Here is a 16,885-nt window from a genome sequence, read left to right on the forward strand (position 1 = left end):
AACATAATAATACATAAATACTGAAGCCTACACACATTCTGATTGCTCTATAACCAGATAAATTGTTTCAAATTTAACTGGTAGACTCATAGAAAACAGAAAAACTTTGTTTCCTCTTTTAATTTATCCACTAAAGTAAAAGAAAAAAACTTTCCGTTGGTTTTGGCAACAATAACAAATTCGGATTTTGGCAAAACACTCAAAAAGCCTATACATGACACAAGCTTAATACAGACTGTGTTCTCCAACATCCTGTATGGATTTATTTTTCTGGTTACCATTTTTCTTGTTTTTGTGTAATGAGGGCCACTCATTTACTAGCTTTGGTAGCTATCATGTGGTCACTCTTCGGTTAAATAAAGACCCTGCATGTTAGCTTACTTTACTTCCTCACTTACCTGGCTGTCCATAAACCAAAATTCGCTTTGGTGCAGGACGAGGTTCTCTGGGGACAAAAATCTCAGTGTAGTGGTTAAGTTCTTTTTTTGTCACTCCCCTGGGCGTCCCATGATCCATAACCCAAGACAAGTCTGTGTAGATCTCGTTAATATCAACAGCAGAGGTTTGTTCCCATGGAACGATTTTGACTCTGTTTTTGGTTTGATAAAAGGATCGCAGCTTTTTCTGGCACTCTTTCAGGCATACAGAATCTGTTAATAAGGATTTTTCAGCAAGTCTTAAACAATTTCTTTGTTATGACACAAAATCTCAGACAAGGATATTAAAAAGCAGCCACCTTGCAAATATGATCAGATAAAAATAAATACTTTTTAAAAAAATGCACGTTCCAGGGTTTCCCCACTTGGAAGAGCGGGCAGCCTTAAGAAACCATTTAACTAATGACCGAGCTTTATGCAACAGAACATTTCACTTATAATGAAAGTGAGGGAAGGGAGAATATAAGAACCTTTTATATTAAGATGTAAGAAGGCTGATGATATGGGCCACACATAACCACACATTATTTCTTAACCACTGATGCATAAGAGAACTTTTGCAAAAAAAAATAGCCCCAGGAAATTAAGACGGAACACATTAGGAAACTGGGTAATTTTAACTTGCAGTGGACAAAAACCTTGTACATGTACCAGAATATATTAAGTCATATCAAACAAATTTCAAATTTCACAGGAATTGAGAAAACACAGGTAAAATCGTCATGCATAAGACGCATTCATTATGTATACTGCAAGGGTGGGGAAGAGGATTTTTTGACAGATGAGGGGGGGGGGTTGCTAAATTTTTTTTCTCCACTTATTAAAAAAGGAAGCACTATTTGGTGGATTTTTTTGATAAAAGAAGACCTTCTTAATAACTCTATGCTTGAAGACAGTTTGCTAGCTTATTTGCTTTATAAATACACTCTTTACAGGACTTTCATTATTAATAATTATTATAAAAGTGAAGTGTTTTTATTGTAAAGCTGATTGCTTTTAAGTCTATACACATTTACAACTACAACTGTGGGGTGCCAATTTTTTCTTTTGGTCAAGAGGGGGGGTTGTGAAAATATTCTGTATGATATGAGGGAGATCTTAAAAAATTTTGCCCATTTAAAAAATATCCTCTGCCCTCCCCCCCCAACCCCCCTCACTGTAGACATAATGAATGCAGCCTTAGCTGAGCTCAAAATTGCGACTAATATGGTCACCAATGCGACTAACATTTTCTCCTTTGCAACTAAAAATTCCGGTTCAGTCACCACTTTAGCAACCAGATTTCTCCTTGATTTAGATTTAAAGTAAAAGATTAAAGTTAAAACAAACATTAATTTTCATACTTTACTTGCTTTGCTTTCATCATAAAAAAATGTGTCAAATCGCATACACAAAGCCAGTTTACCTCCAAATTTATACTGACTTCTGTCCGTGATATTTTCAAACAATAAAATCTGATAGATTGCACCATACTATGAGCTGCGTCATTTACATTATACAAAATGGCAACTAAAAATTTGCATCTGGCGACTATATTTCTCCAGTTGGTCACCAGAGGGCGACCACGGGATTTTTTTAATTTTGAGCCCTGTTTTATGAAATTTGAAGCTTTTGAAGTTTGTTTTTCCTGGCTCCCATAAGAACAGTTTCTTTGGAGTTATTTCATATAACTTATTACATTTATAGCCCTTGAAAAGTGTCAAAAAGTATGCAATGATTGAAATATTTTGGTACAAGGTTTTTGTCTACTGAAAATAACAAATTACTCAATTTTCTAAAGGATTCCATCTTGACACAAATTAAAAGATTCATAGTTAAGAACTACCAACTACCATGTATCTTACAGTTGTAAAGAAGATAAGGAATTTACAGAGATGTCAAGGGAAGATTTATATTCTCATGAGGAGATTCCTTTCAGCAATGAATAGGTTTAAATGCTGTGAGCAAGCATGAAGTAGAACTTACTGCCCTAGAATCTGATACAGCAAAAACCTGTATACAGTGTATATAAGAACCTGTGATTTCAGGGCTCAGGCGGATCAAGTTCGTATTTACTGGGTGCTATATAGTTATAGTGAGAAATTGGCCTCAAAATGTTCTTAAAATTTGTTCGCAAAACTGAGAAGTCAAGTGAAGATATCAATTGATGCACAGTATTGAGAAATAAATACTTCAGTTTGCTAGAATTCCTCATAACTTTACTTGGACAGAGTAGTACCTGGTAAGGTTGTGGAATCCTTGTTTGCTGACACATCTACAACGAAAACAAAAGAGTTTAACTGTCCTGTTCTTTAATTTTTGTAAGAAGAACAGACTTTTATCTTTTATCTTCTTGTCAGTCAATAACATGGTGCATCTTTTTTATCTTCTAACAGTTTTTCAGGTACTAGGATCAGGTAATTTGAAGGATTTATTTATAATTTTTCTCAGAATAATTTAAATGCCTCAGATATTGTAAGGCAGGTAACTGCAGTTACTACCCTTACAGTCAACTTTAACTTCCTCAGAGAGTGAAGGGGAGATGGAGGCTAGCAGTGTTAAAGAACCATAAAACAGCATCTTCTATAGTATTGTAGAAATTTGTGGTAGTCCATGTATCTTATAACCTTTTTAACTAAAACTGCATTTTTTTTCTCTACAGATACATAAATATATCTAAGCAGAAAATTCACTATTAACAAACAAACAGAAAAAGGAGGTTACATACCTTCATAGTGAGGCCATTCTTTAAAAACAACTGGATCGCTTAACATGTTGGACACAAGAGAAGCTGCCATGATGGAAGCAAATGACTTCCAGGACTCATTAGGAGTGTTACTATCATCAGAAAAATATGATATCCCTTTGACAATCACCCATTCAAGGTTCAAATCTTGTGCTGCAGCAAACAGTCCTATCAATAAAAAGTAAAAATATAAACCAGTCATGCAAAGGTGAGGGGGTTGTAACCTGAGATCAGGCCCAATTTTAGCAGTTCTCATACATTCTCCCTAACGGCTACTGCTAAAAGTTGGGCCTGATACCTCTCTCCTCCGCAGAGGCTCCCGCTGGGTATCTCTATAAAAATAGCAATAATCTAAAAAATAGAAAGCGGGTGGGGGACGATGGGAAGAGGGAAAAGGCATGCCCTCTCTTTTTCTTTCTCCCCAGCCTCCCCACAACACAAAGAGTCCTCTGCGGAGGAGAGAGGCCTGATACAAACTCTCACAAGTTTGAGCTCACTGCCACCAGATTTTGGCCCCAACACTGATTGGCTGTTAGAACAATGCCACAAGATCTGATTTGAAAGCGCTTATTCCTTTTCAGGTGCGGTTGTTTTCTGGGATGATCTGCCGTCGGCAGAGAGAAGGATCGATTTTGCTGTCTTTTTTATTGTTTTCTGGTCTTATGGTAGGAAAATATGCCTTAATATGTGCTATGGAAATTCAGAAAATTCAGGTGGTTGTTCATATCTTCTCAGGATGTGCTTTATTTGCGCAACTAATGTGAGTGTATCGCAGAGTTAAATCCTTCTGCAAGTTGTTGACTGCGAACAAGGTGCCTTTTGATTTACTAACAAATGAGTGCAAATCAAAATACTGTCCATCTTGAAACGTGTTTCATTTGAAAGTTTAGCCGGGAATGACTTCTCTGAACGGGGTACGCAAGCGGAGGCTCACTGCGAAAGAAACCTCAATCGCCAACTGTGAAGTATTAGACGAAAAATATCGCATCGCTGTTCAAGGATATTTTTGTAGGCTTTATCATAAAAGTTGTTGTTCACCTTCGCTTTTTGTAAAAAATAAACCTGGGAAACTGGTGTCCTTGCTCATTGGCTGTTTGCTGTTTGTTAATTTCGACACATAAATTTAGCGAGCTTTTCAGACCTGCAGTAAAACAACAACCCAACTAATTAAAGGAGAACTTTAAAGTGTGTTTGTAATATTGTTTTTCGCTTTGTTTATAGGTCAGTTGAGCATGCAGTTTTAGTAGAGTCGTTTCGTCTTTCCAAAGTGATAATATTTACGCGGATTTATACAAAAATAAATTTTTTAAAAGGTTTGTTTCTCTAGTAAATTTACAAATTGTAAGTGTACTCACTGGACTAAATCAGCTAAATTAAATGCACTTGGGAACTCGCTGTTCTGAGATGATTTATATATCCTTTGAAAAAGTTCGCGATATATTATTTTCTCCAAGATTTTTAAAGATTTATGTACTGACAATCAAGGATAATTGCCAAGAAAAATATGAAGGTAACAGGAAAAAGGAAAATTTGAGTGTGCCTGGCCAAAATGTTAAAACTAGAACATCTGGTGTCGCCGTCTTTTCAAAAACTTTTTACCTTCTACACCAACAGAAATAACCTTAGAGATCTCCTTTAATCTCGCAAGAAGGTAAATGTGATTGTGCTGACTGTTTTATTTTTAGTTGAAAAAATTAAAAGATAAAATTTAAAGCCATTTTTTAAGTCAGTGAGTCTGCATCTTTCTCACGTGTGAAAAATTTGCATAGTAAAAAAGCAAGCAATGGAAGTAATTTTGGTTGGCTGATTCTGCAAATGTCAATCAATCAAAAAAGTGGGTCGTAAGCTGTTTTGTAAAAGATTTGTATCAGGCTCTCTTTTCGTTTCGCCTTGCCCGCCGGAATGTTATTTACACAATGAAACGAAAATTGAGCCTGATCTCAGGTTAGGGTGGTTGAACCTGACAAACACAAAGCATCAACTTTATTTTAACTTATTACATTACTATTAAAAGTAAGTGAAGTAACTGAATAGCTGTGGCCATGAAAACAACATGATGGTCAGACATGGTTGACACAGTGTGGCAATAAATATGATCTAGAGTTTCATCATACACCTGCAGTCACACATGACAACAACAACACAGCTAAATACATTCAAACATGTAGTTACCAATGACAAACTGTGGTACCATGGTCAGGATTTTGATGGATCAATATTGTCATGCAACTTAGTAAAATTCAATTTCCAGACACTGCATATACCTAAAATTGAAACTGTTCCAAAATCAGTGATTTAAACAAAATCTTACCTTCTCCTTCCCTTTCAGAAGCAATCATTTGAGACTCTGACTTACGGCTTTGTTTGGCAATGGCTGGCTCATTAATACCACTCAACATGCCCCTGTCACGGTGTACCTGTACTTGTTCTCCAGCTGCTGGATCTTTTAATGGTGGATTCCATCCTTCAGTTGAAAATCTGATCAGGTTGGCAATGTTCCTTCTTACAGGGGCTGTGAATTCATCAGTTGTTAGTGTAGAGGATACAACCACATCTCCTAAGTTGGTGCCTTTCTGGTTTAAACCAATGCAGCAGCCAACAGAAAACACAGCTTTGGGTCTCAGTTGCACCACTGCATTTTTGACGGTAACTAAAGAACCACTTGGACCAGAAGAACCTTTAGAACATCTCATCAAAGCAACTTTCAGTGACTCCTCTCCACTTTCACCCATTGTCCCAAAGTACACATGTCCAAGGTTCACGTGATAACTTTTAAAGGCATTTGTCAAGTATGTATAACAAGCCAAGAACTCGCAGTCTTCCACTGTCAACAAGAGAATGTCAACAGGAAGCTGAACATCACTCCAAGGGTTTGACTTGTTTGGAAGATCTCTCATTTTAGGCACTTCAATAATCAGAGGCGGAGGCTGGGCAGTTTCTCTTGCTGCCTGATGGTCAGGATCAGCACCTCCTTTTCTTTTGAGGCCCTGATGCTCTGCCATTGAGTCTCGGTTAAAGACTTCCCCTAACAGTGTAAAGACGAATTATCCACCAGGAAATTGAGTAATTTTAATTTTTAGTGGACAAAAACCTTGTACCACAATAATTTAAAGAATATTGCTTTTTTTTTTTACATTTTCCAAGGGATAAAGATGTAATTAGTCATCAGTAGTAACACCAAAGAAAATTTCTCATGGGAGTCTGAGAAAATAAATGTCAAATTTCACAAGAATTGTGAAAACACAGGTAAAATTCTGAAAACTTCATGTGCAAGATGTAATTTTGTGAAATTTGACATTCATTTTCTCGGGCTCCTATCAGGCATTTTCTTTGGTGTTACTACAGATGAATAATTACATCATTTAGCCCTTGAAAAATTTAAAAACGAATGTGATACTCTTTAAATTATTCTGGTACAAGGTTTTTGTCCTCTGAAAATTAAAATTACTCAATTTCCTGGTGGATTCGGTGTAAATATAATTTATAAGATCACCACATTGGAAAACTTTTTAACAATTAAAAAAAATCAATCAATAAATTACTTAATGTCACAGCTACTTTATTTATAGAGTCAATCCTCCTTTGACCAAGAAAAAGTGTCCACCTGGAAGATTGAGATGTCTGCTTCACAAAGGCCAATATGAAGTGTTTGTAAGTGCCTGGGTCCATGACCCAGGAGGGGAAGGGGGGCACACCGGATTTCAGGTGACAGGGATGATCGAAGGATTTTTTAGGGTTTGAAATTTTTTATTTCGCAGTTTTGTTAGGGTAGGAAAATTTTGGCAAGTACTTTTTGGGGAAGCTTGATTTAAGTGGGGATTTTTTTGGGTATTCAAAACAATCTGAAGATTCATGATAGTTCCTGCGTATCCTGGCCGTGTAGTTGCTCTGGAAATTTTTATGGCTTGGAAAAATGGCATGGGATTTTTTGGGGTTTTGATTTTTGCCCCCATTTGATCATCCCTGTAATTTGAAATCTGGAGTAACACCCCCACCCCCCACCCCCTGGGGTCCATGAATAGTTAGTGTTGGCTTAGGAGAGAAAACCGTGTCTTCACAGAGGTCAATTAAAAATGAAGCGTTTATTAGTGGCGCAGGGACCACAAAAAAGCTTCATTTAGGAGGGAGAGATTTCCAGTAAAAAAGTTCACTATTGAAATTGCAGTGTCAGTATTATTGGCTACGGACCTAAGTGTATACTTCGGGGTGAGATCCATTATTAACAAAGGCTTGACTACAGCAGTGTACTGGAGAATCAAAGGAAATAGTGATCTAGGTAATGATCTCAATATATAGTGAAAGTTCATTAAATTACTAATTAGCTAAAGAGTGCCTACAGGTGTATGACAGAGGTCACAAAGAGCTGAGTAACTTACTTTCAGGAGCAAGTATGATTTTACCCAGTGTATTTAAAATCTTGTGATATCACAGGGTAGCATCTTCAGTATCTTGGTAGTTTGAAGCTGGTCTACAAAACTGATGAAAGATATCATGCACTTAAAACCTATTCACGTAAACAGTTAAATTTTAATACCTTCATGGTAAGGTTATATTCCAAGCATAAATCCTGTTAAGCAATGCTTGGTATTGTACTAATCTATTTGTAAAAAATGAAAATGGTATAATCCCTTTTTGATTCAAAAAAATTGTGTTTGTTTTGAAAGTTAGATTTGCTCAAAGTGAAAAAAAGCATTTAAGTGCTCATGTGTAATGGCGCACACTGTCCAACTTATGCATGATGTGTATGGTCCTGTTACACTGTTCTATTACCACTTAAACTGACAGCTGATAACCATTTGGGAATTTTATTATAGTCATGATTGACTGTCTATCACTTCATGATCACATGCATGCATGCAAAAAAAAGTCTATCTGGAAGAAAGAATGTACTTCATTAATCAGCTACAATGTACATTGATGTCATTGATAGCTAGACAAACAGCACATGTTATATGGTAACCAAGGCCCTGAACATCTTTTATATTTTAGCCTTCATGAAAAACTCCAATCAGGCTGACCTACCTTCTAAATTAACCTGAATTCACTGCAAACTTTAGGAATCAATGAGCTACAGAATGGTCCAAATTCCTACTCAGTTGACCTGAAAAATAGTCATCTGAGAGGTGGGACATTACCATGCCGGGTTCTATTAAAACAAAATTTTGCAACATTCTGGTTAAAAAAGGCTTTCTCTCTAAAATCTTCAAAACATCACGAGTCATGATCACACAAATGACGACAATCTGGATTTGACACCTTTTCACACAAGTTTCAATAATAATGCTCTTGCAACTATTTTCCAATAATCAAGGGCTGCAATTGTCAATTTTTGGCATCAGCAAGATTTCAACTCCTTGTTTAAAGGAAGCATTGGTCACGTGACATATTAAATAATACAAGAGGCCTATTTCCCAAACCCATGGTTTATGAACCTCTTGATAATTGTCAGTAACAAATGTAGGTATATATACCTGATTTTTTTTTAACCTCCCGGTAAAATGTTAACCAACTTCCTTGTCCCCACAAGTTCAGAAAAATCAGGATTACACTGTAAAATAAACAAATAAAGCACTCAACAATAAAACTCTCTTGATCTTTTACACTGTTAGAAGCCTCAAAAGGGCTGAACATGATAGTCTGACCTCAGATGTTCTGCAGCCAGATAAAAAACCCACCACATAACCACAGGTCATCAATAATATTGCAATACATAATGGATGTCACATATTTCAATGATTATTTCCTAATATTTTTTACATGGAGAAGGCGGCGGGTTTATTTTACACAAACCAGTAACAAATAAGATATAGCTAGCTTTATATGAATTATGCATGAGGAATCAAACTCAACACATTAAGTTTGAAAAATTGATGGCAATCAATTTTGCTCTTGAAAAGATGTACCCCCATAACACATATATAAGGTTGATCAGGAGCTCTGGGATGGGGAATTGTCTCTTTCTGCTTGCCCGGGGGTGGTGAATAGACCACCAAGAACGACAAAAAACTGCAAATGCCGAGGGGCTATGCCTGCGGTGGCTTGGCAACAGGTCAAATTGAACCAACAATATTAAATACGAAGTACTTCTTGGTTTGCAATCACATGACAAGGCGGCCTTGTTGAAGGTCAAAACAATATAATTTTTTCTCAAAGAATTTACATGAAAATAGAGTTTAGTTCCCAAAGGAGAGAAAGTAATGCTTTTGTTCTTCCTGACCACAAACACGGCCGCCGTGACGTGTATAAAATGTATAGAAGTCCTACATGATGCTTTATATTAGTAAAAGAGCGAATTCTCTTAGCAAATATATATTTAAAAATCATATAATTTTACCAAAAGTGAACTAAAGCTTTAAGTAATAAGTTACCTTTTCACAATATTTTTCACAGCCAACACGGATGTGACTTATTCACTATCACATGCACAAAAAGTAGATCTCGAAGCACGAACACAGTTCATTAATCAGCTACAATTGTTTGCTAGGCAATCTGCACATGTTAACCATGGAACTGACCATCTCTCGTTTTAGATTTCTTTAGAACTTTATTGAACATTACGGGTCAACTTACCTTCAAAAACAAAGTGAAAGAAAACTGCACACTTCTGCATCGAATGGTCCCAGTGCCCGCTCGGTTGTCGACCTGCAAAATATTTCAACTGAGTGGAGGGATTATTTTAGCTTTATGTGGGGAATTTCAAAAGACCCTCTCAAAAAGGCTCTCTCTTTAGGAACCCTTAGAAAAGTCAATAGTCACGATCACACAATTGTATCCCGATCTGCGATGGAAAAAATTAATTCAAAACGGGTTTCCTGAATCCCAAAGCAAACAAATTGACTTTCTGATACAAAACACGGTTATTTGGGAAATTCTGCAAATGCATTCTGAAGGAAGGGTTAATCGCCATCGTTGAGCCTTTCTTTTTTTTTTTTTGTAAAAATTTACAATCTTAAGAAAAGAACAGACCTGTATTATTCTCCACGTATAGACTGAGAGAAGACGTGATTCAGGTTGGTGCAGAGATCAACAGGGTGACAATAATTTATACAGAGGTCCTTGATTTGAGTGACGTGCCTCTTGTATAAAAAGCCTTGCAATAATCTCTCTTATATCTGAAACAAATAGTTGATCATGATTCACTCATATCAAAACAAATGACCAGCGTTTTAGTACATTACTGGCAAAGAAATGATTCGAAAATGGAATAACAGGAATACAACTCTAATTTCTCAGCGCTGAAATATACACCTTCAAAATCACGCGATTTCAGCACCGCAGTTAGTACGGCTCCTTTCTCTTGTTTCTCTGTATTTCATCCTTAGAAATAAAGCATTTTATATTGATTAGACTCCTGAGGACACGGATTGATGCGCTTTTGTCAGTAGGACGGAACTAGCTCTTGTTCTCGATCGAGTTACGAGTTCATAAAAATTTATGTTTTCAAAAGAAATCGATGAGAAATTAAAAAATCATACCTTGATCGATACATGCAGCAGATTACAGGAAACACACTGAAATCATTGCTGGTGTACCGTTGTCTAAAAACGTAAAAAATAAGGGAAAATTTAAAGTTTTTATAAACAACGCGCTCATAAACGCAACCTCTGAAATGAATTTCACAAATGAAGATCCTGATGTTACTTACTCGATTGCACCAAGAGAGAATGATTATCTCTTGATTGCACCAAGAAAAGACAAATTTTATACAAAGTGAGAAGTCAACTCAACCAAAGTTAAATTTCTATTTGAGAATTTTATAGATCAGAAAATGCGTACAGAAGGACACCGATCGATTGCGCCATGATTCTCCATGCATGCAGCTATAGAGGCTGCTCTGGTTAAATTATCCTTTGCTATTAAAAACCATAAAAATGTAGAAAGTACCTCTTCCCAAGTGCAGATGTTTACAGTGTTAAACTAAAGAGAAAAAAGGACTTGTTTCAGTTGCTTAAAAGAAAGGAGGTTGAAGGAAGTCGTAAGAAGTGTGTGCGTCTCTAAGGTGTGGCCTAAGTGTTGTGAAGTAACCAAGGAGATTTGTTGGGCTCTAAACGGAGAAATAGAATTTTTAGACGCATTGTGATCGCAAGAATACGCAGCTAGCAAAAAGGGGGCAAAGTACAACTCCAAACAAAAGCTGCTCTGAAGCAAGTGAGCTCTTAATTTATTAAAATGTAAGTAAATAAATCTAAAACAAACCTCAAGAAGTGATTTGGTTAACTGTTGGATAAAGGCGGAAGAGAAACGAAGCTCAGAGGTGATTTTGCTTGGAGCCAAGTAACGATTCTTTCCTTTGAAAGAAGCAGACATTAATCATGATGAATAAAAGAAATTTTTGCATTTCAATGAAGAAAGGGGTTTAGGTTGATTTCTATACTTCAAGAAGACTCTTCAATACGACAATGGATTATCAATAACCTAACCATGATCACGCGAATTTAAGATAACTACATCAGTTCGTTTGGCTATATGTTGTTTTTGCTGTATTTCATTTCAAAAGTGAAAACCAGTTTACCTATATTGAAAGACACAGAGATAGTGCTGTTTGTCGATCGATAAGACAAGAATAGCGATATCACACGAATCTTGTGAACTCTTCTCCCGAAGTCACGCGATTTTAGCGAAACAGAATTAAGAATCACAGCAGTTCTATGCTAATCTATGTCTATTCAGTAATGCTAGGTTCACTCCACTGCCTACATTGTAGACGCTAAGCTCAAGCGGCCAGAAGCGGCATCACCGTCTAATGTTAACATTTTAATTACGTACTGTTCATGCTTTCACGTTCACAGCTCTTGAAGGGTCTGTTGTTACAGGTCTATTTATGGGCGAAATATTTGACTTTATTCAAGTCTTAAAAGTGCAGATAAAAAGCCGTAAAAGGTCTGACTATGTTATCGATAGAAAGAGCATGACTTAATCGAAAACTGAGTTGAGGAAATGATCCGAGATCAAGTACTAACACTAAATAGCAGAGGCTTTATTGGCATGATTTCCCCTCCCTGTGACTTGAAAAGTGAGTTAAAACTCCAGACAAGGGAGATATTGAAGCCCTCGCAAACAACCTGAACCTGCACTCAATAAACGAACAAACACACTGATATTTTGATGAGGACTATCAATTCTACCAAAGCCAAGTATTTTAAAGATGATCGGACGATGCGAGCACCACTAACGTTCGAGATCATTGAGTTTGGAAGGAATTTGCCTCAACAGATACAATATTGTCCGAAAAGTTAATATCGATTTGTTCTTAACGCCTTTAAATCCAAAACAGAGATATCATGCTACAGACAAACCTGTTTTCGGGAGCGGCAGGGAAGTAAGCTGCTTGTCTCAGAACGTATGAAGGAGTTTTCGGTTGATTGACGTCAACTGGGAATTAATAAGGTACTGCTGACGTCAAAAGAACAAAAGATCATTGTCGAAAGATATTTCCGGGTGGACACATCCTTTTTCGGCCAAACCTTAAATGGGTATGTACTGTGCCATTGTAAAGGGTATGAAACAAATTTATTAAAATAAGTGGACGAAAATATAAAGCAAACCTCAAGAAGTGATTTGGTTAACCATGTTAACTCTTCGATAAAATCGGAAGAGAAAACGAAGCTCAGAGGTGTTTGCTGGGAGCCAAGTAACGCGCGATTGTTTCCTATGAAAGAAGCAGTCATTGATTATGATTAAAAGAAATTTTCCATTTCTGTATAGAAGGGCTGAAGGGGTTAAGGTTGATTTGTATATTTTACTGAAGAAGATTCTTCATATAACAATGATGGAATACGTATACAACAATGATCATGCGAATTATAACTACATCAGTTCGTTTGGTTATATTTTGTCAGGTGTTTTTGCTGTATTTCATTTCAAAACCGGTTTACATTTATTGAAAGACAAGACATTAAGAGTGTGTTTCTTCAAAAGAAAACCAGAAATCAATCGCAAAGGTCAAGACACGACGCTATCGTTGACATGCATAGCGATATGATCCCATACCTTCACGAGTTCAATGATGAGGTTTTTCTTTTTTGACAAATTCCTTTCCAGCTTGAAATAAACTGTAAACTCGTGAAGGCACTGAAAGTGGAAGAGAAAGTACAGATGTGAACGAGAGAACTATCGCCTTGGATTGCGTTGCGATTTGGCTGATCATTAAAGACAGGTGACTCGCTGTTATCCGCTTACTTTCATGCACCTTTTAATGATCGATTTTCGTATTCATTGGCGATATATATCAACTTGCAAGTCTTCTACGTGTACAGTCGAGCTTCAGAAACTCTGCCGACCTTGTAGAACTAAATGGATATGAGAAATCCTAGGTGATATGAACCAACTAACTTTACCAAGGCTTGGAGGCTGAGTCTGACTAAAAATAGAACGGATGACTTTACTTTTTAAGGTCCTGAAGTTACCCGATACTTCCTGTGTCGTAATTCAGTTATTGATCATGATTGTTAACAGAATCATGTTGATTTACAAAATTAATTACGACCCTTGGGACAAGGAAATACACTATTGGAATTTACACAGAATTACGCCACTTTACATCATAGACTTGTCCGTTGCGCTTCATTTTCATTTGTCATCACATTCCACATAAACGCAGTTTACTTATTTTGAGAGACATAATATCACGTGATGTCGTGAAATTAAAATCTCGCGTTCGCCGATTGAGTTGATCAGTTCTAAACTGGTTTATTTACTACTCATTTTTCACTACTCATTTTTCTTGTAGAAAATTCCTTTACAACTTGAAGTTAAGTGTAAATACGTCCAGACACGGAGAGAGAAAATCTGATTGAAGGCATCGGTCGAGGACTAAACCATTGTATAGTGGGTGGAGTCAATACCATCGGATAGTTCACGCGAATCCGTGTGAACTTTTCTCTAAAGTCACACGATGTTAGCGAAACAAAATTAAGAATCAGAACAGTTCTATGTATTTAAGTCTAATCATTAATGCTGCAATGGGTTCACTACACTACATTGTAGAGGCTAAGGACAAAAATGATTTGAAGTGACATCACCGTCTGATAACTTTTCATGCACACCCGGTTGATGCTTTTACGTCCATAACCCTTGAACGGTCCATTGTTACATGGCTATTTATGGACGAAATATTCATCTTAATTAAGTCTTTTATCCGCACATAAAAAGTCGTTAAAAAATCGGAGTATGTTATCGATAGAAAGTGCATATGATCTCATAAATCGAAAATTGAGGAAATGGAAGATCAAGTACTAATACCAAGAGAGAATGCTCATTATCTCTTGCTAATACTAATCATACATATCGAAGGCCTATTTCCCTTCCCTGATACACAGCAAGTTAAACACGCCGGACAAGGGAGATATTGAAGCGAAATTTGATGTGGATTATCTGATATTTCCTTTCATCGCAGTGATCAAACTCGATTTTTCCGGCGGATCATTTCTGTTCATGCTGGGTGAAAGTTATACTATAAAACGTCACTTTTACCAAGCGGCATGCACATAAATGATCTTGCAATGCATGCATGATCACTGAGTATGGAAAGGATATGTAGACAGTTTACACACACAAAATTGACTTTCTTTGCAAAGGCTGCTACACACCGCATAGTTATTTGTAAATGTGTCAAATCCAAAGAAACAAACCTGTTTTTGAGAGCTGTTAAGTAGATGTTTGCTTCAGAAGATGTGGGGCGTTCGAGTGGACGCTGATATTAGGGTGCGGCTACTTAATGATCAATGACACCAACTTCTGGGAAAGAGCCACTTGAAAAGGCCACTGATCACGTGATATCTTGCTTCAAAGGAACAAAAGAGCATTGTATTGGCAACAAGGCATCTGTTTTGATGTGGAAAGAATTCTTTTATGTTACAAACCTTTTAGTATAAGCTAGGTAAAGCGGGAGAAATTGGACTTTGAACAGAAAGTTATATCGAATCTTTCTCGGAAAAACAGGAACGTTTACCCTCTACTCTACCTTTATGAGTATCCGGTGGGGGCGCCAGATTCTCTTTTCACAAACGCCCATAAACATAACCATACAATGGCTTGGTCATGCAACAAATCATCTATTGTTTCGGCGACTACAATTGTAGGTCAACTAGTTTCAGGTTGTTATTCTCTTTGTCGTCTGCTTTAGTCGTTTTGGTCCATATATGGACCTATATTTCTCCTGGACCAATTAAACTTTCCACTTAAGTTATTGAGGTGGTAATAAGCAAAATCAGCAACCATAGAGCTTTCCCCTGATACCTCATTTAGCACATTTTGACCAATCATGACAGAGTTACAGACAAAAAAACAAGCAACATTTGAGGAAAAATACTTGTGGAGGCAAAACCACAACGACAAACCAGCGAGGGTCCGCCGGATCTTTCGTAGACCTGGATCAGGGGAAAAAATCCAGTGCCAATTTTGCTATTTACACGACTACCCTTTACAGATTAAATTTCTTTCTTTGTTGGAAACAAAGGCAGCCAAAACATCGTGAGAACGAAAGACGATAAAGTGGGCAACAAAACTGGCTATAAAAAGAAGGGCAAATGAAAAAAGAAGGGAGCGAGGAAAAAATTGAAATAGGTAAGAAAAATTGCCTTATGCGCATGCGCGAAAAACAAAAATTTTTTAAAAATGCTTAATTAGGGACTTGTCAGAAATTAGCAGGGGGGGAGGGGGGGTGGGAATTTTAAATTTGGGTTCGGAAATGAGGTGACCCACCCCTGCAATGAGAGTGAAATTTGCTAACCCTCCCCTTGAGCTTGGTCTAAAATATCATGACCCTCCCCACCTTACAGAATTGAAAGAAAAATGTTTCAGGCTCTTTAAGGTGCAGGATTCCAAGCCAACAAGACAAACAAATGAACAAGAAAAAAAAGGAAACAAAAGCAAAATAAAAGCAAAGCAAAGAAAGCTAGGGCAAAAAGAATGGAAGCAAACTGCAAAGGAGTTATTGAAACCATATTACACCTCAGCAAGAATCGCGTGATATTACAGAGGCTATTGGCCCATTATTTCTTCATTATGAAGGAAAAAGTGGGTTCCTCAAAACGCAAAGGCCATATATCTTTAAGAAGGGTTGTTCACCAATGAATCACAGGACATTATCAAGCAATATCTACGCTTCAACTTAAATGAAAATCATGATGATGATGAAAGTGATTGTATCAATGCGAAGCTAATAAAATAAGATAAAATAAACAAAATAAAATGCTGATGACATAAATGATGATGATCAAGATGCTCACAGCAGCATTGATGGTGATGCTGAAGGCAGGGATGAAAAGGATAGCCAAAACTATAATAACATTAACAACAACATTATTCGTTATTGCAATAAGACTCTATAGCATTTTTATAAATGAAAAGTAGATGTTTGTTAAATACTTCACAGTTTATATCCATAATATTCCGTTGCTCTTTTTTTTTTACGAAATAAAGAAATTTTGTTTTTCTTCTGTGAGTGAACCTCTACATGATCACGGGCATATATTTGCATGACCCTCCCCCTTTTAACGGCCCATTTTTCATGACCCCTCCCTTTTCTGAGTCTCAAAAAGTTGTGACCCTCCCTCTGTTTCCACCCCCCTCCCCCCCCCCAGCTAATTTCTGACAAGTCCCTTACGTCCAATAAGTACAAAATTATGTCCTTAGTGTTGGAAATCTCTTTTTTAGCCATTCCCTTACTAACTGGGTAAAGAACGGTTCATAAAGGAGGATTTGGTCCAAAATGCGGTTTTTC

General features: G+C 36.9%; 1 protein-coding gene and 3 long non-coding RNA genes across 4 annotated transcripts in view; all 4 read right to left on the bottom strand.

Moving 5' to 3' along the window:
• LOC140951127 (uncharacterized) overlaps positions 1-16,885 on the bottom strand; it is a 104,467-nt gene that overhangs the window by 20,589 nt on the left and 66,993 nt on the right. The gene's annotated exons all lie outside the window — the stretch shown is intronic.
• Positions 375-6,063, bottom strand: LOC140951118 (uncharacterized). Its single transcript, XM_073400339.1, has 4 exons — positions 5,474-6,063; positions 3,145-3,330; positions 2,656-2,691; positions 375-650 (listed from the first exon to the last, which is right to left on the bottom strand). Exons 1-4 carry the CDS (start codon positions 6,057-6,059, stop codon positions 391-393), a joined length of 1,068 nt encoding a protein of 355 aa, XP_073256440.1. The 5' UTR covers positions 6,060-6,063; the 3' UTR covers positions 375-390.
• On the bottom strand, positions 9,531-10,847 carry LOC140951129 (uncharacterized). The gene is made up of 5 exons (XR_012167252.1): positions 10,808-10,847; positions 10,638-10,700; positions 10,129-10,274; positions 9,733-9,804; positions 9,531-9,599 (listed from the first exon to the last, which is right to left on the bottom strand). It is a non-coding gene; the product is annotated as an uncharacterized lncRNA (long non-coding RNA).
• Positions 11,712-14,908, bottom strand: LOC140951124 (uncharacterized). Its single transcript, XR_012167246.1, has 3 exons — positions 14,793-14,908; positions 13,153-13,233; positions 11,712-12,811 (listed from the first exon to the last, which is right to left on the bottom strand). It is a non-coding gene; the product is annotated as an uncharacterized lncRNA (long non-coding RNA).

Source organism: Porites lutea, chromosome 10, assembly GCF_958299795.1.
Source record: "Porites lutea chromosome 10, jaPorLute2.1, whole genome shotgun sequence".
In the NCBI taxonomy this organism is placed as follows: Eukaryota; Metazoa; Cnidaria; class Anthozoa; order Scleractinia; family Poritidae; genus Porites; species Porites lutea.